The sequence below is a fragment of the Ovis canadensis genome, chromosome 3, assembly GCF_042477335.2.
Source record: "Ovis canadensis isolate MfBH-ARS-UI-01 breed Bighorn chromosome 3, ARS-UI_OviCan_v2, whole genome shotgun sequence".
Classification (NCBI taxonomy): Eukaryota; Metazoa; Chordata; class Mammalia; order Artiodactyla; family Bovidae; genus Ovis; species Ovis canadensis.
The window spans coordinates 95,134,585-95,160,700 of record NC_091247.1 but is presented as its reverse complement, the minus strand read 5'-3'; the positions used below and the strand labels follow the sequence as shown (position 1 = coordinate 95,160,700).

Here is a 26,116-nt window from a genome sequence, read left to right as displayed (position 1 = left end):
TAGGACTTTCAGGCTGTGAGGGAAGCATTTTCCTGGTTGATGTTTGGGAGGGAGGCATTGGGATGGAATGCGGCCCTTAGGTTTCTGGCATTCACTGGACTCACGAGAGACACTGACAGGCCCCAGCAATAGGACCTTCTGTGCTTAGATCCCTTCATGTGCCTCAAGCAACAAAGCTCGGCCTTTGACATCTTTTCAATGACTTCAACATTGGTCAACCCCCCAGGACATTCTAGGTAGGTACCAAGAATAGGCTAAGGAAAGACACAGCACAGGCAAAACCCCTCACTCACCAGGCGACAGGGATGACGTGGGTGAGACGGAAGCAGAGGACACCAGGAGTGAAGGAGGACAGGCCAGGGGTGGGAAAGAAGGGGGCAGAGTCAGGGGCTGAGCACGGGGGCAATGTGCTCCTATTTGGGCTTCAGGAAGAGAGCCCTAGGCACAGCACAGCTCCTTTGAAGTGGGCCTCATCCTTGACATCCACACAAACCTCATTATGCCTCCCACTCCTCCCCTCCCCACCCAAACCCCTGGGATCCATCTACGCTATTTCCCAAGGTAGAAGAAACCTTGGTTGTTGGCAAAGGTGGGAAGTCCTAGAGAACAGGCAGGGCAATGAGTCAGCTGTGAACAGGCTGGGCATGAGGTGCTGGGGGGCATGGGGTGCCACAGGCAGCCGGCTCGTGGGTCTGCAGCTCAGCAGAGGTCAGCTGGTGGCATTGACCAGGAACCAAAGAGAAGTCCTGGAGGTGGGTGCGAAGGCCCAGGCAGAGGGCACAGCGAGGGAGGCAGGCGGGGCACGGACTGACCCTGGGGTAGACAGAGGGGACAGGACAGGGATAAGAGTGGGGAGGACTCAGAAAGGCAGGAAGAGCCATCAGAAGCACTGGAATGAAGGCAGGGAGGGGTGGGGGAGCCTAGGCGGGAATGGCCTAAGATAAAGAGCAGTGAAGCCAGATGGAGGCGTTGAGTTGGGCCACAAGGGGATGGCAGTAAGCATGGTTGGGGACAGTCTTCAATTCCCACCCAGTGGGGAGGCCGAGGTGGGGAGCAGGGGTGTGGATCACGTGCCAGAGGGAGCAGTAGAGGCAGGTCTGGCCACGGTAAGGGCCAGAGGCACGGGATACAGGTTACGAACACAGGTTTTCTTAGGATGAAGGAAACTGTGCTGCGTGACAAGCAGGAAAGACAAGTGAACAAACTGGAGGCAGATGAACTAGAGATCGGTGGGCCCTGCCTCGAGCTCTTTCCCAGGCTGGAAGGCCCTAAGGAGCCAGTTGCGAGCTCAGCCTGAAGCCCTGTCTCTGAAGCTTTCACCCACCCAGAGGAGCTTTGCAGGGACAGGAGAGCATCCTGGTGGGGCAGGACTTGGGGCAGAGGTGGTCAGCCTCTGGGAAGGGTGCCCCCTCTACCCAGCCCCATTTTCCCCTCCACTGGAGAAGTCACTAGAGCTCCACGCATGGAGGAATATGGATGCTCTCTCCTCCATGACCCACCTGGGCCTGATTCTCACCATTCATTAAGTTTGGGAAGACTTGAGCATAGCCTCCCTCAGAATATAGGGTGGTCCTTCCCTACATCTAGCCTCAGTTTCTCCTGCTGTGGAGTTGGAGCTAGAGACCAGGGTCAAGCACCATCAAGAGAAGAGTCAGTGGATTGAGTCTCCAAGGCCCTGTCCGGATTCCCAGGCCCTGAACAAGCTTGCTCAGCTGGTTCCCCCTGTGGCTCTCAGAGCCAGAACCCAGCAGGCTCACAGGCTCGGGTTGGAGCTGGATACCCATGTCATTAAGAGAGAGACTTTTATTGTTCCCATAGGGAAGGGAGACACAAGGGGATCACTAAGAACTACAGCGGGTGCCTGCAAAATAAATTAAAACAGAAATGCGTCAAAACGAAAAGGAGATAAGAGAAATGGAGAATGGCTGGGAGGTTGCACTGCCCAGGTGGGCAGGCTCTCCAAGGAGAAGGTCGAGCAGTCCCGGGCCTCAGCCAGCCCATATCTTGTCCCTCTGTCGGTGGTGGCCCCAGGCGCCGAGCCCTCCGGGGCCGTGACCTGAGGCCTCCACGCAGCCCGGCCGAGGAGTGGCCAGAGTCCTGCTGGGCCCACCGGTGGGGGGGCCTGGCCAGCAGCGCGTGGCACTCTGCCCTGGTGGGGTTGTGGCTGCCCACCCTAGTCATTGGAGGTGACGTCGATGTCCTCCCCGTTGGCCTGCTTCGTGGCAATGCGCCACCGGTTGATGTGATGGGAGCCCTTCTTCTTCTGCTCCGACTCGGGCCCTTCCTCCTCCAGCTTCTGCCGCTTGTACTTTGTCCTCCGGTTCTGGAACCACACCTTCACCTGGGCCGGGGAGGGAGGGGCACAGGTGAGAAACACCCAGGAAGCCCCCAGCAGCCACTCAGCCTTCAGGCTGGGCTGGGAGCCGGATGGGGAAATCGAGACCAGGGCCATCTCCGAAGGCCGGTGCCACCTGATGGGTCTGGAGGTCTTCCCTTCCAGATGCAAATGAGGGGGGCCAGGGCACAGTGGGCCTGAGGGGGGCTGTTTTGCTGTCCCCTCAACAGAGGGGCGGAGAAGGCAGTGGCACCCCACTCCAGCACTCTTGCCTGGACAATCCCATGGATGGAGGAGCCTCGTAGGCTGCAGTCCATGGGGTCGCTAAGAGTCAGACACGACTGAGCGACTTCACTTTCACTTTTCACTTTCATGCGTTGGAGAAGGAAATGGCAACCCACTCCAGTGTTCTTGCCTGGAGAATCCCAGGGATGGGGGAGCCTCATGGGCTGCCGTCTATGGGGTCACACAGAGTCAGACAGGACTGAAGTGACTTAGCAGCAGCAGCAGCAACAGAGGGGAAGGAGGGGGCATGGAGCTGCCGCGCATCCTGGTTCCTGTAGCCATCACATGGGTCTGGATGGCTGGGGTGAGCCCCACCCCCAGGGCAACCCTGTGCTCAGAGCAGCACAAAGACGCAGAGCAGACACAGCCACTTAACCCGGAGGTGCTGTCCCTGCCACGGGCAGTGTCCAGGACAGCCAGAGCTCTCTGAGGCCCACAGACCCCACTGCTCGAGGCGCCAACATCTCATACCATCCAGGTCAGTCTGTCTCACAAGAGGATCCTGTCTTAGTAACCTCAGGTAGAATCCTCCATCCCGTCTCAGAGCTGGAGCTGGATGGGTGGGGAGTCTGGGATCCTTGGGTGCCAGCTCCTCAGGGTAGTCTGAAATCCACCAATGGAGGCCTCATTCTCCTGACACATCAGGGTGTCTGCATCCCCACCCGGTGCTCTGGACTTGCTGCCTCCACATCACCAGCCCTTGGAGCCCATCCAGATGTGAGAACAGGTCACACAAGGAATATCTGGGAGAAATACCAGGGGACAGAAGCGAGCTCCTTCTTAAACACAGAGAGCCCCCCAATTCGTGTCAGGCAGTGAGAGCCCTGACAAGGAGAGGGGTCAGAGGCCAACAACTCTCCTGTGTGCTGCGGAGGCAGGGCAGGCCCATGATGCTAAGCCCATCCCTCTAGGAAGCCTCCCATCAGTCCCATCTCATCATCCCGCCTTCTCCTGCCTCCTCCAGCATTTGCCCAGTGCCCAGCCCACAACAGCCCTTAGCAACCTCTCCTGCATGATCTGGGAGGATCGTCCTGGTCCTTCACTAGTTTTATAGTTTTAGTTCTTGAGGACTGCGGAGGAAACCTCACTTTGTCAACTCCTCCTGACGACACAGTCCTTTTCTTGGCCTTGCAGCACCAGGCCAGACCAGATCACCCTCAGAGTTGGCGGGAGGCGCTGAGTGCTGATCATCTGCTGTGTTCCCTCCCCTCTCTGGACTTAAGTCCCTCATGCCTAAGAGAGATGCTTTCTGGGGCCCTTTACAGCTTTAGGGCACTTTCTGGGCTTTTGTTCCACAGGATACCTGGGGAAGGCGGTGCCAAGGGGCAGGGTTATGAGGCATGGAGGGTTTCCTGAAATAATAGCACATTTAAAAAGCAAATGGATGGGCTTCCCAGGTGGTGCAAGTGGTGAAGAATCTGCCTGCCAACGCAGGAGACATAAGAGACACGGGTTCGATCCCTGGGTTGGGAAAATCCCCTGGAGAAGGGCATGGCAACCCACTCCAGTATTCTTGCCAGGGGAATCCATGGACAGAGGAGCTTGGAGCGCTACAATTCACGGGGGTCACACAGAGTTGTACACGACTGTAGCAACTAAGCTCAGATGCAGACAATCGCAGTTGGAGTGACCCCTGGCCCCCATACAGGTGGTGAGCGGTAGCTCACGTGTGTGGAACAACGGTGAGCACCTCCCTGCGGCAACAGCAGTGACTGCTAGGGGAGAACCTTGAATCCTGGGGTGGGGGCAGCTAAAGGCGATCCTCAGAGACACTACACGGATCTGTCCCTGCTCCCTGAGAATGGGTGAAAAGCATAGGCCTTAGCCACAAAGCCAGGTGGTGGCAGACAAAGCTGGACTGGCACGCAGGCCCAGGGGGCAGCTTTATGTTCAGGACGCCCCGCCTTCCCATTCTGCAGACATCGCCCCCCCCCCCCCCGTTCCCTCCGTGGAGCCCGTCCCTCCCAGGGTTTCCATGGCACCATCGGTCCTGCCTGTTGGTTTCCGAGCACCAGGGTGGGTGTGAGGGCAGCCGGCACTCAGTGCTACACAGAACAGCCACATGGACGGGAAGAGATGACTGGCCTTGGTGGATGGAGTGAGGGGAGGCCTCCTTCCTTCAGTTCCCGGGCTGGATTCAAACCCATTGCCTGCATGTCCCAGCTCAGATAGATGGAGAAGATGGCAGATGCTCCAGGGGCAGGGCTTCTGGATTCCGTGCCCACCTTTCCTCAGGCACAGGGCTGGCTGGGCCCTGGGTGGTTCTCGGCAGAACCATTTGGCAGCCAGCCTGGCCCCTGCCCCCCACCCTGGAGCCCACTGTGACTGTGCCAGCCCGTAGGCGGGTGAGCTCGCCCAGCCTCCTGTGCAAGGCGGGTGTGTGACTCAGGCCTGGATGCAGGGCTGGGGCGGTATTCCTGAGAGCCCCAGGGGCTGGCTGAGGGCTAAGCATGGCCAGACTGGTGATGCACGATCTGGGGCGGCACCAGGGACACAGGGCCCTTTCTGTACCTTCTCCCTCCCACATGCATTCCCAAGTCTCCTTCCAGAAAGGAGACTCATCTCTAGAGGGATTAGCCTAGCCTGCTACCCTTGCCCAGCATCACTGGCCCAAAGAGTGAAAGCTTTAGTGGTGGAACTTAGGGCACAGAGTATGTTTTCACACCAGGGACAGCTTCCTGGCCAACCCAAATGAAAAGCAATTCTGAATATTTTTTCCATGAAAACTACTAGGGTCAAGGAGGCCACTCTCTAGAAACGGGGACAAAAACTCTCTTCCCAGGCAGCCTGGCTATCTTCCGGAGAACAGCCTTGGGCTGCGTGTCCAGATGCTGTTTACAAAGACTGTAATAACAAGGGGATGCTCATGGCTTAGTAATATCAGTGAAAACGGCAGGATGCACAGTTTGGGCACAGTGTGATCACAACCACGGAAAAACAAAGCCTATGCACGGGGAAAAAAGACTAGAAGGAAATGTGCCCAAAGTATGGGTGACTTGTCTTCTTTCCACTTTTCCGACTTTTCTTTAATGCTTACTTATAACAATTAATAGTAATTTTTTATTTGGTAAAAGAAAAGGAATTGGGCCCAAGTGTGGTAAGAGTTAAGAATGACACCCCATGAACTTTCCAGTCCAGCCAGGCAAACCTGGGGTCATCCCAGAACTCCTTCCCTAGAGGGCAGAAAACCTAGAAAGGAGCCAGGTCACATAACGTGGCTACCAGCTCAGTGGCAGAGGCCGCGGGAGGCTGTACTTACTCTGCACTGCCGGCCCCCAACACCGGCAAGCTGCTCACCTTTCCTTAAGCCCAAGGCACATTTGGCTTTCTGACCAGGGAAACCCTCTGGGTTTGGAGAGAGGTTCCTTGTGGCCTTCTAAGTCCCTACCACACTCAATGGCTCTCAGTTGTTCTGATAAGAGTCTCCACTTTTGTCCAAGTTACACCACCGGGAACTCTCTTACTTGCCCTCTGAAGCTCTGTTCCCTTGTCCCTGGATGTGGCCCACTGCCTGCCTGTACTTCCTTAGTGCTTTTCTCTGTCTCAGTGACAGTGACTCCAGCAACATGTTAATTTATTTGCTCGAACCTCAGTCTCCTCATCAGACAGCATGGGAACCTGGAGAACAAAAGTGGTGTGTTAGCTGGCTTTGGAGGCCCAGTGGGCATGTTCCAGGTATGTTCAGCTGGCAGGGCAGAGGTGAAGTGACTGAGCCCTGTGCTCTAGGAAAGAGGCACTTGTGCCAACCTGGCAAACAGGAGAAAATCAGTGGTAGAGGGATTGGACTCTTAACTGGAAAAGGGGTTTGGAAATTGCTGACTGCTAGAGAGATGGGATCCTTTCCTGGCTTACTTCAGTGGCCACTTCTATAAGAGGGTCAGTTCCTAATTCTTTCAGCCTTGGACTGGATTAACCACTTCTAGGAGGAAGGTGGAGAAGAAGATCCATTGTTGAGGGGACAAGGGTCAGCTTGAATTAGGCTGACTGATTGATTCAGGTGAAACTGGTGAGGATGAATGAAGGTATCAAAGCATTAGTGGATTGATCACTGTAGACACCGATGAATGAAGACGTGCGTGAGTGAATGGACAGATGAACTTACAAACGAGCAAACTATAGCTCCAGCCAATGTTTCAGACTACCTTTGAATGAACCAGGTCTGGATCCCTTCTTTTCCACCATTCCCCAGTCTTAGCCCATCCTATCTGGGCCCCTGCACACTTTCAGGTGAATACTTGTCCTCTCCTCAAAGAGTTCAAAAACCTCTATCAAGGGCATTTGAGTCTTGTAACTCTGATACAAGAAGTGTCTCCTTATGTCCTACTATTATCTGTTCTGTTTTAATTTAAGCCTGTGTCCTTCTATTCTGTCACCCTCAGACACAGAGACACACCACTCTTTCTAGTCTGCCATCCTCAGACGAGACAGATGCTTGGAGGCATTAATCAAGCCACTCCTCAGCTCGCCTCCCTGCCCTCTCCACTGGGGACCTGCTTCCTAACATTTGCCCCCCCGAACTGCTCCCACACTCAAGGTCAAGCCCAATGCCATGCTAAGCTCACCCCTCACTCCCCCAAACTGAGGTTGCCTCTGGCTCCTCATCAACCAGAGTCCTAACTCTTCCTAAGCTTTCTGGCTTCCTCCTCTCTCGGTCCACCCTGGATGACTTCACTCTCAGGGAGACATCACAAGATTCGCCTGTCTTCTCAGGACCACACCCTCAGAGAACCACTCCAGCCTCCCTTACCTCTCCTGTCCTCTCCTGCCTCCCACTGGACTCCTGGACCTTCAGAGGTGCAGAAGTTCTTGGAGAAGAGCCAAGACTTAGGGAAGGGATGAATCCATCTCAGAATACACAGTGAGCCAGTAACCTTTCCCAAAAATTCAAGTTCCTTGGATATCTCCCTTTTATCCATCCCCCAAAGGGAGATATTCCAGGCAGGAAGTCTTCTTACCATGCCCCTCTGGGGAAAACCCATAGGCAGGTGACCGCACACTTCTGCCTCCTAAGATCGCCCCCACCCATGCTCTTGGGCCCTAAGAAGGCAGCCACACTCGATAGCTCCCGCACCATCTTAATCCCAAACCCTCCCCCTTTCTTCCCACCAGTCTAGACAGCCCTCCTTGTCTCCCTGGCTGTGGTCTTCCAGGAGCCTTCCGCCCATGTAACTCTCCCCTGACCTCCTCAGTCCACAGCTGTGGCTTCAGTGGGACTCCAGTCACTCACCCCTTGCATGCCCCACCACTGTCTGAGGAATCTCCAAGGCCAAGAGACCACATTTCTGCATCCCTTCCCCTCACAATTCAGCTAAACTCAGCCAGGGTAGGTCAAGAAACACCTCCTGAACTGTCTGGAGTTGGAGGAACAGCTAGAAATACTGACCAATCCGTCAACTGGAGCAACCAAATGCTTTCTCTCCCTCCCCCTAAAACTAATGTGCCCCTCCGCCCACATGCACAGAAGCTCACAGAGGTGCTCCGTGCCAGGTTGTACCTGTGACAGCATCTGACCTTTGGGCACTGATCACACTCAGCCCACATGTCCTCCACATTACAGGCACATATATGTTCATGCATGTGTGCTAAGTTGCTTCAGTCGTGTCCAACTCTTTGCAACCCTACGGACTGTGGTGCTCCAGGCTCCTCTGTCCATGGAATTCTCTAGGCAAGAATACTGGAGTGGAGAAACGAACTAAGCAGAGCTCTCCAAGCAGGCAAATAGGATTACAGTATTTGCCTGCCTGCTAACTGACTGTATGACCTTGGGCCAGTTACTTCATGCCATGCCCTCCTCCAGGGGATCTTCCCAACTCAGGGATCAAACCCATGTTTCCTGCATTGAAGGTGGATTCTTTACTGCTGAGCCACCAGAGAAGCCTCACATATATGTTACATATGCTCATTACACACACACACGCAAGCTCACTCAAACTCGAGGGTCTGATCTAACCCAGGCCTGAGTCTGCCCTACCAGCCACCAGGATTGAATCTTAGATGGCCTTCACCCTGGTCAGACTGCTGGGCTGTGCTACAGCAAAGAGGAGCCAAGAGCTAGAAGGAAGAACTAGCGCTTGCCCAGGGCCCCTCCCTCCTCCTCCTGGATTAACCCACGCCATTAACTCCACTCCCAACCAATTTAAAGCCCTTTCCCAACTAAAAAGCTTGGGTTGCCTACCCACAGCATCCCATGCTAGAGCTTTGGGCATACAGATACCCCTGAACTCTGAACTAAGACCCACACACTGATCTGCTTAACCCTCCCTGAAGTTTTATCCATGAATTGGTCAATAAAACTCCATCACCTATGACTGATCAACAATCAGCTATGGACGTGCAAGGGAATCACAGAAGCAGAAGGACGGAAAGAGAGAAGTGATGGCAAAGAGTGAGGGGATGACTGATAAAACTAGCATACGGATAAGTATACAGTTAAGAGAAAACTGCCCACTCATTCAGTACATGTTTATGGAACACCTACTCCTTGCTGGTCACTGAACTGGGCCCTGGGGCACAGCAAGAAGAAGGAAGGCTTGCCTTCTGTCTCCCAGAGTTGAGATGCTCAGGCCTATTGTTCATTAGGATCACCCAGAGAGCTACTTTATAAACTTCCCTGGGTCTCACCCTGGAACTCCTAAGAGAACCTCATGAGCAGGCTCTAGGAATCCGTATTTTAAGATTTCTTTGAGAGATGGATGCAACCAGTGTATAGTCTGACACTTGGCATGGTGGGTTATTAAACAATAGCAAAATCCTACATATATTGTGATATGCAGGAGATATGCTGTGAGTCCTGAGAACCTGGAGGAGAGATTATACAGAAATACAGAGAAATAGAATATAGATAAGCCAGATGCTCAGGGATGGAAAGAACCCTGGAGTTCATTTTACTCAACCTTACAGATCAGGAACTGAGGCCCAGAAAAATAGACAAAGCAAGAGTTGATGAGATGATAACCACTATAGACATATGCATATACTGTCAGCTGCTAAAGATCTATAGAGACGGAAGTTTGACATGGATGGTAGATATATAGAAGGTAAAACAGAGTAGATGATAAAGAGATAATCAACAGTTGGGTAAACAGGAATTATTGTTCAGAGATAGAATTAATAATAACAGATAGAATTAATAATAAATAGGAAATATAAATTAACCAGCTTTGTGGAGGTAATTTAATGAGAGTAGACAGAAGTACATGGCTAGATATAAAATAGCTATCTGTGAGGGACAGAATAGAGAGTTCTGAGAGACAAATATAGATAATGACAGTAGAAATAGATGGCAGGGGGCTGATGGGAATGATTGAAGCTTGACAAATAGCTGATAGCTAGATTTGACAGGTAAGCTTGCCTGGCAAATACAGCGAGATGGATAGATAATTAGTTAATTATATAGCCTAGGTCCAAATGATAGTTACAAAAGGGACAGAAAGCAGCTCTGCTGATGAAAAAGACTGAACTAAGAATCAGTAATTCCAGGTGTAGACCTTATTACAACAATAACTTGACATATTACTTTCAACAAAGGGGAGAGAAGTACTGGGGGTGATAGTTAATATTATTTGAGTTCAAGTTAGGTATCTTTGATCCTTAAACCTATTTTCTGGATGATGATACCAGAATTCAGAGAAGTTGAGTAACTGGCCCGAGGTCACACAGTCAGTAGGGAGGCAAATGCTGAAATCCCATTTGCGCGTGCTTGGGGAGCTCTGCCTAGTTCATCTCTCCATCTTAAAGGCCTCACCTGGAAGGATAGGACTCTACAGGGAGGTTTCTCAGGCTCAAATGTCCTACAGTTCTATTATTTTGTTTGTTTCATATGCTTATACCAGCTCATTTATAGATGCAACAAGATTAGCCATGAGTTTTGATAGTTAACAAAGCTGGATCCATTTTATTTTCTAGCTGGTTTTCTTTTAAACATATGTTTAAGCACCTTCTAATAAAAATGAGAGGAAACAATCATTAGGTTTACTAACTGGCATTGTTAGGCCCAAACAGTGACAGGCAGATAAGTTCAGTTGAAAGAAGGTCAATTAAAAATGCTCTCACTGAACTAAAAATATGGAAGTTAAAAAAAATGACATTATTTCAACAAGTGTTAATCTGTGGTTGGTGGACATAAATGGTTTTTTCTTCTTACACTTCTGCAGTTAAATTTAATAACTAATAATTTTTAAATGAAGATAACTATAAATACCATTCTTAAATGACACCTTGTTTTAAACAAAAATTTTAAAACGTTTTCGAAGAGGGAAAAGTGGGTGTTATTTTATTATTTTTTAAAAATACCTTTAAAAAAAGTTTTAAAAATTTAACTCTGGGTTTGTGTGTGTGTGTGTGTGTGTGTGTGTGTGTGTGAGCTTGATCTCTGCAGTTAGAACAGACCGGCTAGCAAATCTGAAAAAGCCCGGGTCGTGCCGCAGAGACGGGAGCAATGCGTTGATGAAACAGGGCATCATACAGGTGGGACAGAGATAACAACATGTGTCTTGAGCGGGAAGAGTGAGGTCGGGGCTGGGGACGAAGTTGAGTTTGGACTCCCACATGAAGCCTTCTATCTAGCCTCACTGCTACCCAGGAGAGCCCAGGCTGCACACACACCCCACCCCCGCCCCCAGCCCGGCACCATCTCTCCGTCGGGACTCGGGTGGAGGATGGTGGTGTGAGAGGCGAGCAGAAAAAGCAGAGGAAGATGAGATGCCGGCGGCGGGCGAGAGCGGCTGGGCCGCCAGCCGACCTCTCTCTTTGCGAATCTGGAAGCTGTCGGGGACGCGAAGGAGTTAAGGTCTCCCAAAGTCTACCCAGTTACAGAAATCCTCCTCCAGGGCAGAAACCAGCCACCCCAGCGCGCTGGACTCCGGGCGGACCGAGAGCTTAGCGGTGCTTCCAGACATTTATTTATGCCAAAGTCTTTACTTACAATAAGGCCAAATCTGCCTCCCTATACTTCCCTTCTAGTTCTTTAATTTTTTAAAATCAATTATAAAAACACTACGTGGTGATTGTAATTTCATCCAGTTCAAATCCCTTCAATGCCATCGCAGTTTATTCCCTCCCCAATTCAACAGCTCTTCAAATGATGAAAACAGGCCCTGGATACCAGAATCTACTTTCCCACCGTTTCCAGGTCTCGCCGACGCCCGCACACACACACGGCCGTTTCAGCGCGGTGCCAGCCCGCCCGCGCAGAGACCAGGGCCGGCCTCGGACCCCGGGCAAGGGCGCGCACTCCCGGCTAACCTTTTGCTCTTCAAAGCCCGGGGACCCGTGGTCTTTCTCCCCACCGCGAGGCCTTGCCCCCGTCGCCCCTGCACGGCAGCGGAGCGAGTACGGGACAGGCCTGGGCACCTCACACACCTCCGAGCGCCCCCAGAACAGTGGCGGGAGAAGGGCTGCAGTCACCGCCGGGCTGAGACGACACCAGAGGGCCCGGGCGGGCGCGGAGTGACCGCGCGTGGGTGTTCCGCGCGCGGCCGGCTCCCGAGGGCGCCCGCCGCCTCCCGACAGCTGGCATCTCCCGTGGGCTGTGTGAGCTGGGTCGGAATAAGGTTTGATCCCAGCCTCCGGGTAGGTCCTTAGTACTTAACAAAAGTCCTGTGGCCCCTTCGAGGCTGTACGCAGTTGGAGGGAAGACAGTCACGGCGGGGGCGCCGCAGGGGTGGCGGGAGGAGCCGGGGCAGGCCAGGGGGCGAGGCTAGGGTGCCTCTCCGGCGCCCGCCCGGCCCACCTCCACCTGGCCCCCGGGCGCAGCGCGGACCATTCATTACCTGCGTCTCGGAGAGGCTGAGGCTGCCGGCCAGCTGCTTCCGCTCGGCGCCCACCACGTAGTGGTTCTTCTCGAAGGCACGCTCCAGTCGCAGCAGCTGCGAGGGCGAGAAGGCCGTGCGGATCCGCTTGGGCTTGCGCGCGAAGGGGCCGTGCAGAAGCAGCCCGTCCTGGGGCACGTCGCTCGCTGCGGCCGCGTCGCCGACGGCAGACACAGACAGAGAGAAGCGCACCGTGAGCTGCGGCCCGGCCGCCCGCGGAGCCGGCCGAGCTCGGCCCTCGCGCCTCGCTCGCACACGCCCCGGAGCGCTCCGCTGCACTCTCCAACCCTTGACACACACACACCCACGTCTCGGCTTTCCCTTTTGCCGCCCCTTCTTTAAGTCCACACCTCTCCCCATACCTCCTCCTGGCGGAGAGCTGTCGGGTCAGGGGACGCCCGGAATCAGCGCTGCGGATCACTGCTGGGCCAAGAGGCGGGCCGGGGTCTGTAGAGGCGCCCACCCGCCCGAGTCCACAGTGCCTGAGCAGCCTAAGAGGCCAAGGGAAGCTCTCTTTGTCTGGTATGCCCCGTCGTGTCTCCCTCAAAGTGGACCAGGGGTAGAGACAGGGCTGGGTGTCAGGAAAGTGGCAAGGGGCACAACCTGGCTGTCAGGTGCCCTCGTACCAAACGCAGATTCAAGAACTGAGGGTATCTTAGGAACTCTCCCTTCACACCTGCTTAAACCAGCCTTGCAACTAAATGCTCAGGCTACTAGCCCATAGAAAATTCCTGCCAACAAGCGGAGGCTCCGCAAGTGGTAAAAATAGGCCAGGGGCCAGGTCAAAATCCAGACAGCATCTGGAAGTCTCCAGTTAGGTTACTTCTTCCAAATATCCCACCTCTCTCCCCCCCAGGTCTTCAGATAAAATCCTCTTCCTGCAGACTTACTGCTCTCTGGTGGAAAAAGACCTTGCTTCATCCCTGAATAATCTCGTGCTGAAGAGACATGTGTATAAATAACTAGATGTCATCTCTCTCTCTAATAGATATAGATATATTGGTTTCTGCATGGGCGTATGTAATATATGCTCCAGCCTCCCTACTGTCTTTTTCTCCTATCTACCATACAGGATTTTCAAAGAGTGTAACAGTCCCTTGGCAAATGTTGGCCATCAAGGGGACTCAGCTGCTCCATGCAGGAGGAGGGGCTGACATTGGGCTGAATAGGGCTGAGGTAGTAGGGTCAGGAACTACAAAAGCTAGAACAAGCTTCCATCCACAGCCCCAGTCTCAAGGAGTCCCCCCACTAGGCCCTCACACAACCTCTGGCTTGGTTGCACATGCCAACAAGACTGGAAACAGGCCCTGACACCATCCATGGATTCCCATGCAGTGGCACATACTAACTAGTACCCTAACCCACCAAGAATGCAGAGCACTGCATGAAATGTTTTGACAGTTAGCGGTTGAGATTGACTGATCCAATTAATTTCTTCAGAAATGGCCACTGGTTTGACTCAGTTTGATTTGTTGTTTTGTTCTTAAGACAATTGTTTGGATAATTCAGTTGAGCTCTCCCATCTCTGGAACTATCTCTGTAAGTGAGGCAAGAGCACATAATTGAGATGCTGTTGCTACAACTCTCCAGGTAACTGTTCATGTCCCTCTGCTGGTGGAAACTGCCTGACCTGATTTTCTCCAAGTCTGTGGGCTTTGGACATCTACATAGGAAAACCTGATTGCTGGGGTTTTCTGGGGAACAGTGTTGCCTAGGAATGAGTGGCCAGTGCCTGGGTGGGTGGGGGGAGACAGAGTCCCCTGAGAGGGAGAAGCTACTAACTTCCAGTTGCCTTATCCATTGCAAATGACTGGATCTGTGCTGCTACAAAAGTGAGTGGGATCACATACAGGAAGATGGAGGGTCGGGGATACCCTGCCCACTGGGTTCTTCAAGGTGGGGGCAGAGTCTCAGGCCTGACAGAAGGAAAAGTTTAGCTTGTGGTGATGGAGGGGACAGATGATCAGGGGAGGTGGTCTGGCAGAGAGGGATAGGAGGGAGAGAAAGGAGGAGAAGGATCCAGGTGCAGAAAAGGATTACAGCCTCAAGTGGGAGCCAGTGTGACGAGGCCAGAGAAAGGTGGCAGAGGTGGGTGGGAAGCAAACATTCCTTGTTGATGTTAAAATAAATTGCTTCAAAAAACAATAGCATTCCGAGCTCAAGTCAAATACCAACAGTGGTTTTCTCTGGACAAATGAGCTGGAGAGGGAGAGAAAGTCTAGCACACGCCTGTGATCACAGGCTTTGGCCTCAGCAACATGACGGGGGCCCAGGCTGGTCAGAAATGAAGTGGCAGTGTGGAGACACCCTTGATTTGTGAGTGAATGGGATGCAGATGTGTGAAGGGTAGTGTGGGGTTGAGAAAGCAGGACTGCAGCCTGCCTCAGTGTGTGACTTGATGGGTGTTTTATAATTCCATGCTGTGTGTTGGTCACTTGTGCGGTAGAGTTCTCTGTGCTTGTCTTTATAAACCCAAGGTGGAGGATGGAAACAGCAAGCTTCTCTGTCCTGACATACATAGGACCATTTGGCTCAAGTCTGGCTATTTTAGGGGAAAGATAGACTGCTTGGGGTCTTCTTCAGCTGGGGAGAGAATAGCCATTGTAAGTTCATTGTAATCCCCCAAAGGGGCAGATAGCATGTGTCCTGTAATCTGTGTGTGCATGTGCAGAAACACAGAAGTCCTGACCCGACCAAGAAGGAGCAGAGACCAGGAAAAACTACTCAAGAGGCTGATTACTGATGAAAGATATGATTTCAAAAGAAGCAAGGACTTTTTCCTGTAAGGAAGAGTATGTTTAGTACAGAATTAACCATCCTGAGAAATTGATCCATAGTTTCATGTTTCTGTAAGAACCAGGATGATGCCTACGAGCCTGGGCCACTCTGACTCTGGTCTATGGAGAAGGGACCTCAACCGTCCCTACCATGGCTTCAGTTTGCCTTAATCGGACCACAGAGCAGAACAAGCTCTCAGACTGGGGTTGCAGTGTGGCCTGTTTAGAGACAGTCTGTGAGAGGAGGCTGTCAGTTTTAGTCAAGGACAGGCGGGAAAGTGGAAAGGGGCTGGCTGAGTCTTCTCTGTAGCTAGTAACTGAAGCCCACTCTGCCCCGTTTTCCTCCAGTCTCTCTCTTTAAGGCAATGGCTGGGAACTAGCAATCGACGACGTTCCCAGGACTGAAGTGGCAGGAACTGAGAACTAGGGATTCGAAGGCCTGGGGCCCAAGCTGCAGTGCCTCCTGGAGATGCTATGGCAAGCCGGGGGCTCTGGGCCGGATGGCGAGGCGGAGGGGCCTGGGGCTACGAGAAGGAGAAGCCGCCCGTGAACGGAGATAACCTATTCCCCGCTCCTCCTGCCGGAACAAAGGCTCCCTTTGAAGCACCGGCCCATTACCACCACCAGTCCCGAGGGCCTAATCTCCCACGGCCCCCTCCCGACGCAGCTTCCCGGCCTGGAAAGTTCCTGCTGTCCGCGGGAAATGGCACCGAAGTTCGGCTAACTCGCTGTCTTCTCCAGCTCCTCCTCCTCAGGCCTCGAAAGCCGCCTCCGGCTTCGGGGTCCCCCCGCCTGGTCCCTACCATTCCGCGCTGACTTTTCTTCTCCCAGCGCCTTGCTCAGCGGAGAAGCCCTACCCTGCGCGCCGGGACCGCACTGTTGGAGAGCGCTGCGCACGGAACGCAGACGTTTTCCTTTTCGTTCGTGTAGGGTTTTGCTTCTTGCATTAAAACGGGGCTGAAATGAGCATCGCAGAGACCCGGTTCTCTAGAAAACGCGGCGCCGGAGGGCCTGAAATGACTCGGCTCATATCCCCGAGGGCCCCCAAGACGCAAGGACGCCGGGGCCTCAAGGTGTCTGCCCCGACGCTGACCAGCCCTGAAGCCAAAACCTCTCAGAATTTTTTTTAAAAAAAGGTCATTCCGTGCCCAACGGATTCTCGTGTTCAAAAATGAGACCACATTTGGCTCCATCTCCGCGTCCAGACACAGCTCTTGGGAGAAAAATGCAACCGTTTTTGCAACTAGACAACGTGCCCGCCGGGGCTGAAGGCTCAGGGAGCGGCGGCAATTTCCGAGAGGATTTTGCCGAGGATTTATTCAGCCTCGCCTGACTGGGGATGCTCAGAGCCGGAGCTGGATCTCCTACAAGGCGTTCCCGACCCTTCGTGCCCCGGCCCTCGAACCCTAAAAGCCGGTGTCGGCGAGGTCAATGGCGGGAAAGGAAGCGCGGAGGGCATGGGGCGCCGGGTCTAAAGCTGAGGGCGTCGCCGGGGACGCCATCTCCGAGTGAGCAGAGACTACAGGGGTCAGGACCGGTTCTGCCCTCTTCTTCGAGCTCCTGTTCCTCCTCTGGTCTGCTAACCGCCGGTCCTTCCGCCGCCCCAGCCCGAGGGTTTACAAACAGCCGCGACTTTCAAATTGGCCTGCAGTTGCCAAGTTTAGAGACCGGTGACCCAGCCCATGGAGGACCGAGGTGGTTTGCTCAATTTAAAATAATGCTTAATCAGTAAACATTGGTTTTCATTGACAGACTTCTTTCCCATAGCGGCTGACACCATAGGCATTTTTTTTTTTGTTCCGGATGATTTGGGCAAATCTTTGAAATCCCCAGAGCAGACAAGTCTTCCCACAAAAATTCTTGCTCAAACAATTACATTACCTTATTTTGTGGAATCTGCTAGGTCAGTATCTGTGAGCCAGATGCGACTCGGAAAATTGTCTGATAAATTGGGGTGGGGAAAGCGGCTTTCCATGATACAGTTAAGCATCCATAGCGAAAGCTTCATGAGGTCATTTTCTTCTATTATCTAGATAATTGTACCAAATACCCAATTTATTTTGACCGTGTAGATCCAGTTTACCACCAGATCAGCCAAAGCTCTAATCACGTCCTTTTCATTTGTTTTGCTAAGAGCCAGTTTACCTAGCTCTGAGTCAGGAAACCTAAGGCTGAGGTCTGGTCTACACAAACAAAATAGAACTGAAGACTAAACCAATTACTGCACAAATTAAGGCCACTCCAAAAAAAGTGAGGGGGGGGGTGCGCAAGAAGAAAGAAAGGAAAAGAAAAAAACCAATAAATTCAAAGAGGAAAACGAACTCCAAACTAATGGAACTCTCTGCTTAGAGAAAGTCAGACCACTGAAACCTGTGTGTGTGTCTGTGTGTGTGTGTGTGTGTGTGTGTGTGTAAAAGAGAGAGAGAGAGAAGTGGGGGATCTTCCTTGCCAATCCCATTGCCCAGTGCAGACTAGGGGGCTCAGACTGCCTACGACCTTAAAAGCCCTCTGCCCCCGCCCCCTGCCTGGGAGGACTTCAGTCGGTACCCTAGCAGCCTGTCGGTTCCCGGAGTCCGCGAGCGTCGCGGGAAGCCGGTTTGCTTTGGCAAACCTTCCCACCCTGGGTCCGAGAGGCACGTGTGACTTGGAGAAGTCGGGCCGAGGTTGCTGAGAAACACCCCCAAACAGAGGAGCACTGAACACTGAACATTAACTCTCCAGTTTTCCCTCCCCTCTGCCCCTTCTTCCCACAGAATCGGGACAAGCAGGTGGACTTTCCCCTGTCTCCTTGCGCCAGCGAAGGCGGATCCCTGGGAGTTGGTTGTGGAAGTGCGAACGTCGTACGGTCCCAGGTCCAGCTGGGTCGGAGGGAGGGCGGCCGACGCTCAGTTCTCTGGGATGGGGCTGGCTCAGCCTGGAGACTTTAAGGCAGGCCGCAGGGAGGACCAGGAAAGGCTCCAAGGATGCGCCCGGGCTTGGCGTCCGGACCGGCATCATTCCTGGAAAAGCCTGGAGGTCCCAACCTGGTTCTCTGGGGGGGAACCCAAGGAGGCAGAAGAGCGAATGGATCTGGCGCGGCTTTTCCCTGCTTAGGAATCGGCCTCTGTGGACCTGCAACCTTTTCTGACACAACTTCTGAATGGCCCCGGACTCCCCCGAGCCTTCCGCGCGCCGCCGCAGCACGGGCGCCGGCTGGCCGCCGAGGCGGGCACAACGTGGGCACTCACCCTGAAAACGGTGGCCGAAGAAGCGGTTCCGCAGCACCCAGGGATAGAAGTGCAGAGGGTCCCGGTGCTGGGCGCCGAAGAAGGAGTGCGGGGGCTGCAGCGGGGAGGCGCCCAGCTGGTGCGCCGGGTGCACGGTCAGCGCGTGGTGGTTCATGGCCTCGGGGAATACGAGCTCGGGACCGCCGTAGAGCGAGCGGCCGGCGCCCGCGGCGGCGGGGAAGCCGCTCACGAAGGCCGCTTCGGCTGTGCTGGGGTGAGGATAATTGAGCGCCGTGGGCCGGAGCGGCTCCTCCGAGGCGGCCGCCGCCAGGGGATGGGAGCCTGCGCCCCCGCCGCCAGTGCCCCCTCCAGTGCCGCCGTCCTTGGCCACCAAAGACTCGATGGTAAAGCCGCGCTTGGCTGTGGGCTGGAACATGGTCGCGGCCGCCAGAGCCGAGCGAGGCACCCGGGCTCTGGGGAGCGCTCCGCGTCCTGGCGCCGCCGCCGTGCGGGGTGTGCACCCAGCCAGGCACATGCACACACACCAGCACCCTTCACCTCCCCCGCCCGCCCGCCCGCGCTCAGCCCCTGCCCACAAGCCAGGCGCGGAGCGGCGAGGGGCGTGCGAGCCGGCGAACGCGGAGTCGGGCCACGGCGCGAGGCTAGGCGCGCCGGCCTCTGCGGCCAAGCGGGCAGCTCCCGGCGCCGGCACCAGCGCGGGCTCCGAACGAAGCTGCGAGCTGCCTCGACCGCCTGGGGACTGAGCCCGGCCCCTTCCCTTCCGAGTCCAGCCGGGACCGACCCCCGCCCCCGGTCCTCCCAGCAGTGTCCTGCCCGGCCTCGGCCACCGCGCTGCTAGGCGAGAGTTAGCGGGCACCTGCCCCGCGCTCGCCCATTGGCCGCCGCTCACCTGCCCCAAGGTGGGGGGCGGGGCGGGGCGGGGCGAGGGACCGCGGGAAGGGGAAGGAGCCAGCAGTCGGAGGCAAAAGCCGGACTGGAGCTCTTGCGGGGCGAGCTAGGCCTCCTCCTGCTCTCGCGTCTTCTCGCAGCTCTGCCCTTTAGCTGAGTCTGGCGGCAGCCGCAAGCGTCTCCACCCAGGCAGGAGCGGAAGGAGGTGTGTGAGGGGTCTGGGGCTTGGGAGAGTCTCCAGCCCCGCTCCCCAGTGTGTAAATCAGTTGAACCCTCTCCAGTTCGTCCCGGGATGTCGTTTCAGTTCCCAGATAACTTGAATTCGAGTGCAGCGTGGGTGTTTGGGGTCCAACGAATAGATTCTTCTGAGAACTTGCTCCTCTGGCCGCTAGGACCCTCGGGATCTCCCATCGTCCGTCTCCTGGGACGCAGTCTGAAGCCGCGGGCTTGTTCCTGAGGTTTCTCGTTTTCTGAGTGGTAAAGGGGACAGCTTCGGAAAGCGGACGCTCAGTTATTTTCAGAAGAGGCCAGGCCAGGAAAAGCGCTGGAGGAGCTGGCGGAGTGGTCACCCAGTCTCAAGCTGCAGTTCTCCGGGCTTGCAAGCAGGTCCTTGGCCCAGCTACGGGCATCGCGACCAGCCCGCAGGGCCATCTGCTTTCCTCCTCTTCTCTGATTGCGGAGCTCAGGTGCAGGCGGTCCAGGACAGGCCGGGGCCTTGAAGACACTGTCTTACTTTGGAGGTGGCCGAACAGTCCACAACCAACGCCTAAGACCCTCCAAGAAGACACATAGACCATCCCGGGAACGTAGCGGCCACCTGGCCTCCTCCGACCCTCACCACTCGCGAACGCGGAGCAGCGGACTACTGTACTCCAGCCAGTTTCTATTTCGTGCACTAATTCGTCGGGGATGAGAGGGCAGTGGGAAGGAGAACAAATACTCAGCAAACTTTTCCACCAGGGCCTTCCAGGCCGCAGGAAAACAGTATCCAGGCCCAAGAGGACGCTAGGCGGTGATGGGGAGGCTGGGACCCGCACCCTGCCAGTGCACCGCGAGAATCCGGTCTGCTTCCTCGCTGCTGCCGGGCTTAGTCAGAGCGGCCTGGCCGCGGCCCGGGTGCGCTGATCCGGGCAGTGCGTCCCGGGGCCCGGCGGCCAGAAGGTCCTCGTGCCGGGAGGCTCTGCAAGGACTCCAGGCCAGGTCTTGAGAGTGGCCTGCCTGAGCGCCCGCAGTCTCGGCCGGGGAGAGCGCTCCGGGCGCCCTTGTTGCCACAAAGCGGGTTAAAGTCTATTTTCCACTCGACTGGTCCGAAAAGCCCCCGCGCGCCGAAGCCGTTCCGGCCCCCTTGGGAGAGGTGGGGAGGAGACGGCGAGGGGTGGGGGGAGACGGCCGCACCCTGCAGCCGGTCGCGTCCAGAGCAGACCCGGGCGGAGCACCTCGGAGGCGCCCCAGAAACACCTGAGGAAGGAATCGTTACTGAATGCGTGGCGAGGGCTTGTGTCTCTTTTGCTGGCCCCTCCAGATCTTTCTGGCTCACTGTGCGTCTCCGCTTCTGTCTCAGGCTGTCTGTCTCTTTCTCCCTTTCCTGCCTCTTTACCGCCCTCTCCCCCCCCCCCCCCCCACCACTTTCCCTCTGTTTCTTCCCCCTTTCCCTTTGCCTCACCCTCCGTTCCGGGTAAGGATAAGCTACCCTGAGTGGGGATAAGGACCTAACCAGGCCATATCGCAGGGGTGGTGAGGGTGCGAAGCTGGGCAAAGACATGGAACCGAGATTTTCGTTCTATGTGGAAGGAGACAGCGTGAATTTTGCTGGAGCAAGGTCCCTGCAGGGAGGCAGGTTTAGTTGGATAAGCATCACCCGGGCCTGTTCTCTGAGTGTGGCTAGGAAGGACTAAGTGCTTGGGCTTGTGACCGAGGAGACTGGAGCCGGATAGGGTTGAACTCAGCCCCAGGCTTTGTTCCCCTAGCGGTGGTGAACCTCACCAGTCTAGCTGCAGGCCCCCACATCCTACCTCACTGCAAGGCCGAACATTGACCACTGAACTCACTAAATTGGGCCGGTAGAGGAGCTTGGAATCTACTGGGCCATTCTGGACATATCTACACTGGCCACATGGACTTTCCTCACCTGGCTCTGGGTATCCATGTCCCTGTGTAAATCCATAGAGCTTTATAGTAACAACTTCTCTTGTTGCGCTTTCCAAATAGGTGGACATCAGTTGTCTGTCATTAACCCTGTTTACAGATGAAGAAACGGTCAGCATGGGACCAATGACTGGAGTCTAGTCTTGGACTGGGTTGAGGTGGGACAGTTCAGTGGGCCTGGCCTGATTCAGGTTCTGCCCCCATTCTACCCCAACCACCCCCCTACCCCCCCACCCCCCACCCGCACCCCCGCACCTCTTACCTGATTTCCTCTGTTTCCGTTGCTCTTAGGGCCTCTTTTCCCCTTGTTGCCTCCCCTGCATTAGGTTAAGAGAAGAATTTGTTACCTTCAGGAGGTCTCTAAGTCTCCCTCTCTGTTCTGGATCCCGCATCAATGCGCCCCACCACACCCCAAGTTTTTCTTGTGCCAGATTCCCTGCTTGGTCCCTGCCAAGCTCCCACAGGTCTCCCACTGCGACCTCCCCTCAAAACAGCTGACCATGTGCTTGCTTCCTCCCCTCACCAGTGGACGGAAGCCCACCTTACCCCAAACCTGTGGCCCCTCCCCCACCTCTGCTCCCCAGCCCTTCCCCTCCACTTCCCCATCCTCCCTTTCAGGCTGCTGAGTTCCGCAGGAGCCCCCAGGTTGATCATGCCTCCCTCATGCTGGAGCACATTATAGTCTCATACATCTGCAGGCTGCTTGAAGCCCAGTGCCTTTCCTGGGTTCTTATCTCCCCAAACCCAGCACTTCGCTTTATTCAGAGGAGAAGACCTGAACCATCTGTCCTAGTTCTAGCCCACATCAACTTTTCTCCCCTCTCCATCTCTGGAATAGACTGGGCTCAAGTCCTGACTCATCCATTTACTAATGGTGAGCCCTGGGGCCAACGATCTTGTCTCAGCTTGCACATCTGTGAAATGGCAAGCCTTTAGTGGGACCTCTGTGTGGATTAAATGAAATAAGTTTGTGATGTCCAGGACCAATGTCTGGCTCCAGAGAGGCACTCAGTGAATGTTACGCTGTCTGCCTTTGCCTATGCAGGAAACTGGAGAATCATCCTCAAATCCTCATTCTTCCCCATTCTCCTTATCCTACCAGTCACCAGGTCTTCAGGTCAAGTACTTCTGAAATCTATATCTTCTCCCTTTTTGCTTCTTTGCTGGCTGATTTCATTCTTCATAACTCAGTTCAACTTCGCCCAGAACCATCCCCTATCCCCGCCACCCACCTCTCACCACTCAGGCATAGCATTCCCCTGGAGGGTGGAGTTTTCTGTGGAGACATTGGTCCCAAACATCCCCAGTCATCTCCCTTTGGCCTTCTGTCTTCCTCTTTCCTCTTCAGCCTACTTCATGTTCATGTCTCCCTGCCCTCGTGTTTCCCTCACCCTGTTAACTTTTCTTCTTCACAGCCAGCTAAGTCTTAAATAACTCTTTGTCCCTCTCCGGCTCCCTCATTTCCTTCCTGACTCTGCAAGCCTTTACAATCTGGCTTCCATCCCCATCATATTAGGAATAAGCCTTGTAAAAGCTCCAAAACTTTTTATCACGGTGCTATTACAACAGTAATGTGTGCTTACAGAGACAATAATAAGCACAACAACCTCATCATGTTATTGTCAGATTGAATTAGTTATAATCCCCACCCAATGCGCTTGAAGCAGCAAGCACTTGATAAATGTTAGCAATTATTTTATAGAGCTGTGTTTTCCAATATGGAAGCCATGTGGCTGTTGGGTGCTTGAAATGTGGATGGCTTCAATTGAGATATTTTGTAAATATAAAATACACACTAGTTTTGGAAGGCTGAGTGTTAAAAATGCTAACAATATTAATATTTTCTATGTTGATTACATGTTACAATAATAATATTTGGGATTTTGGGGATTAAATAAAATATATTATTTTTATAAATTTCTTTTTACTTTTTAAACATAGCTAATAGAACATTTTGAAGTGCTTATGTGTCTCACATTCCTATTGGACAGAATTGCTGCAGAAAATACAAGTAGTGCAGAAAAGAGAGGAAGAGTAAATGGGTTTGGGGGAAGGGAAAACAGAGGTCTTATAATTGTCAAGCCCTCCCACACCAAAACAGCGTTATGGAATTCTTGCAGTATATCCTTCCAGTTCTTTCTGTCTCTATGTGTCTCCCTTCAAAAGTGGGGAATCATACTGTACACACTTTTGTAAACTGCTTCTTTGTAACCATCACAAGCATCTTTGTATCCATTAAATATTCTCTATTGTGGGACATTTATGCTGTTTACAAAGTTTCACTATTTTAAGCAAAATTTTGAGCCAGTCTTACTATCAATACATGTACATGGGTATTACTTTTCTATATATTTCTAGAAGTATAATTTCCAGATGTATCTTGATGGTTTGGGGGAAGAAAATGGACAGAATAAATAAGATAAATTTGCTATCATTTAATAAGTTCTATATGAAGTGCCGCATGCTGTGCTATGTCACCTGTACGTTAGTTTCCAGATATGCAGTATTTTGATTCTTTTGAGCCACATTGCTAATTTGGCCCTGGAAATGTTGTACCCATTTATTCTCCCCTGAGAGAGTTTAAGGGTTTCTCTTCATCATCTGAAATGCTACTCAGGACTCCTTATTTCCAAACCCAAGTCTTTCTAGTTATAATTGTCAGTGGGCTCTTCAGCTTTTGACTACTTTCAACTTCCATTCTTTTGGAAATTCTCTCTTCCCTTCATTTTCCTAACAAGCAATTGCCTAGATCTGCAGCCTCTGGGAACAGCTCCTTCATGGACTTCCCTTTCTTTTCCTAACTGTTTGTGTCACTGAGACTTCCCTGTCTATTCCAACCTTCCTATCTATCCATCCATATACCATTATTTACTCCTGCAGCTTCAACCAACAACTGATACAGACTCCTTTATGGGTTTGTAATACCAGCTCTTTATTTTTCCCCAGATCAAGTCATTAATTTTTCAGATATTTGTGAGATGCCTTCTCACAGGCTCCTGAGACACTCACAATACCCTCAAACTGAGCTCAATATCTTGCCCACCAAATCTGTGCCCCTCCCTGGCTCAGCTTCCTCTGAAACCGCCCCATCTTTCTCCAAGATACCAAGCAGCTAGGAAGCATCTGTGATGTCTTCCTCTTGGCCAGCACCTTGCACAGCCAGGCTTTTCATCCATTCCTTTCTTTCCGTGCCCTCTGCCAGTGGCATATTTCCTCCTTGTCACCTGTCCCCAGTGATCCTCCTACAGTAATAATTTGTGGTCTCTCCTCTCTATGGTTCATATTATATGTGGCTGCCAGATTTCTACAACACAACTGTATCTCAGTAAGATGTTTTCACACAACTGTGGGACCCAGGGCAGCTTCTTTACCTCTCTATGACTCAGTTTTCTCACCTGCAATCTGCAGATAATAATAGTACCCAGAGGAAGAATTAAAATGAAGTGATTCATGTATAGCTTTGCAAACTCAATAAGCATCACCTGTTAGTGTCAATGTCTCCAATAGAGTTCAAACTCCTTAGCTGGGCATTCAAGGACCTTCATGAACAAATGCCTACTAGATCATGTCCTCTGCTCACCTAGGGATAAACTGTGCTGCACAATACTCCTACCACCCAAGGCATTCATCCAGAGACCCCTTACTCTCTGTGGCATGTTCTACACATTTCTCCTCCCTAAGGCGTATGTCAGTCCCTTTTCTGAGAGGAGGAAAATTGTCAAAAGTGCATGAAGTCAACAGTACAGAATGCCAGCTCCATGAAAACTGTCATTTATTTTGTTCATTGCTGTGTTCCCGATACCGAGAATAATTGCCTGGCATATGATAGATGCTTGTTCAAGATTGTTGACTGAATATACCAATTTGAAAAACACAATTAAAGGTTATGTTTGCTCTGAGACAGTGTAAAAGTGTAAATTTTCATCACCATAGAACATAAAGAAAAGATGACCCCATGCTCTGTGAGGTCTGTGATGAGAACTGGACCTATGCCTCATTTTGGGAGATTTCTTCTGAAGAGCCTCCAACAGATGGGAAAGGAAACCCAGACACTTTGAACTTGAACCCTGCCCTTTAATTATCTAAAGTCTTGAGTGGGGAAGACTAAATTTTCCAGTGTCTCTCTATATTGTAAAATGTGTGAACTTGGAGCAAATAACTCTTTCTTCTGGGAAGACCACTTCAATGGCGTCCTCACTTTTGCAAAGACAAACAAAAGACTCAGTTCTTAAATGGAGCAATTAGAGATCCCATGACGCAGTGTTCTGCATAACGATATAAACATCTTCTAATAGGATGGTATCTTTGTAGATTACTATTACTTCAGGGAAATGTTTCTTTTCAGCATATGGATCTAGGCTGCTCTCTCCCTGAAAATTAGAACTCTTTCTTAGGAGTGTAGAAGTGCTCTTATTCAAATACTTCTTCTATGGAATTGAAGGGCAGGAGGGGCCAAGCCCTTCACCTCCCATTGATAGTGTGGTCTTGATCAGAAGTGCCAAAGCCCACCCCAAGTTATTGATTCTGCTGAATACCCACTCAGAATATCAGTGCAGAAGGAATATTTTGACTTTTCCTTTTAAAAACTTGCAAACATACCCAAAAGTAGACAAAAGCGTATAATTCCTATCCATATTCCCTGTTGCTTAG

General features: G+C 52.8%; 1 protein-coding gene across 1 annotated transcript; it reads right to left on the bottom strand.

Annotated features, from left to right (window-relative positions):
* Positions 1 to 1,785: 1,785 nt before the first annotated feature.
* On the bottom strand, positions 1,786 to 20,317 carry EMX1 (empty spiracles homeobox 1). The gene is made up of 3 exons (XM_069583685.1): positions 18,434 to 20,317; positions 12,391 to 12,575; positions 1,786 to 2,341 (listed from the first exon to the last, which is right to left on the bottom strand). Exons 1-3 carry the CDS (start codon positions 18,945 to 18,947, stop codon positions 2,174 to 2,176), a joined length of 867 nt encoding a protein of 288 aa, XP_069439786.1. The 5' UTR covers positions 18,948 to 20,317; the 3' UTR covers positions 1,786 to 2,173.
* Between the last annotated feature and the right edge of the window lie 5,799 nt (positions 20,318 to 26,116).

Bases quoted from the DNA above. Each gene is read 5' to 3' on its own strand.
- EMX1 (XM_069583685.1), bottom strand. From the start codon at position 18,947: ATGTGCCTGGCTGGGTGCACACCCCGCACGGCGGCGGCGCCAGGACGC. The intron at 12,576-18,433 runs GTGAGTGCCCAC...ACGCGGCCGCAG, and splicing joins CTTCGGCCACCGTTTTCAGG to CGAGCGACGTGCCCCAGGAC. The intron at 2,342-12,390 runs GTAATGAATGGT...TCCCCGGCCCAG, and splicing joins TCAGCCTCTCCGAGACGCAG to GTGAAGGTGTGGTTCCAGAA.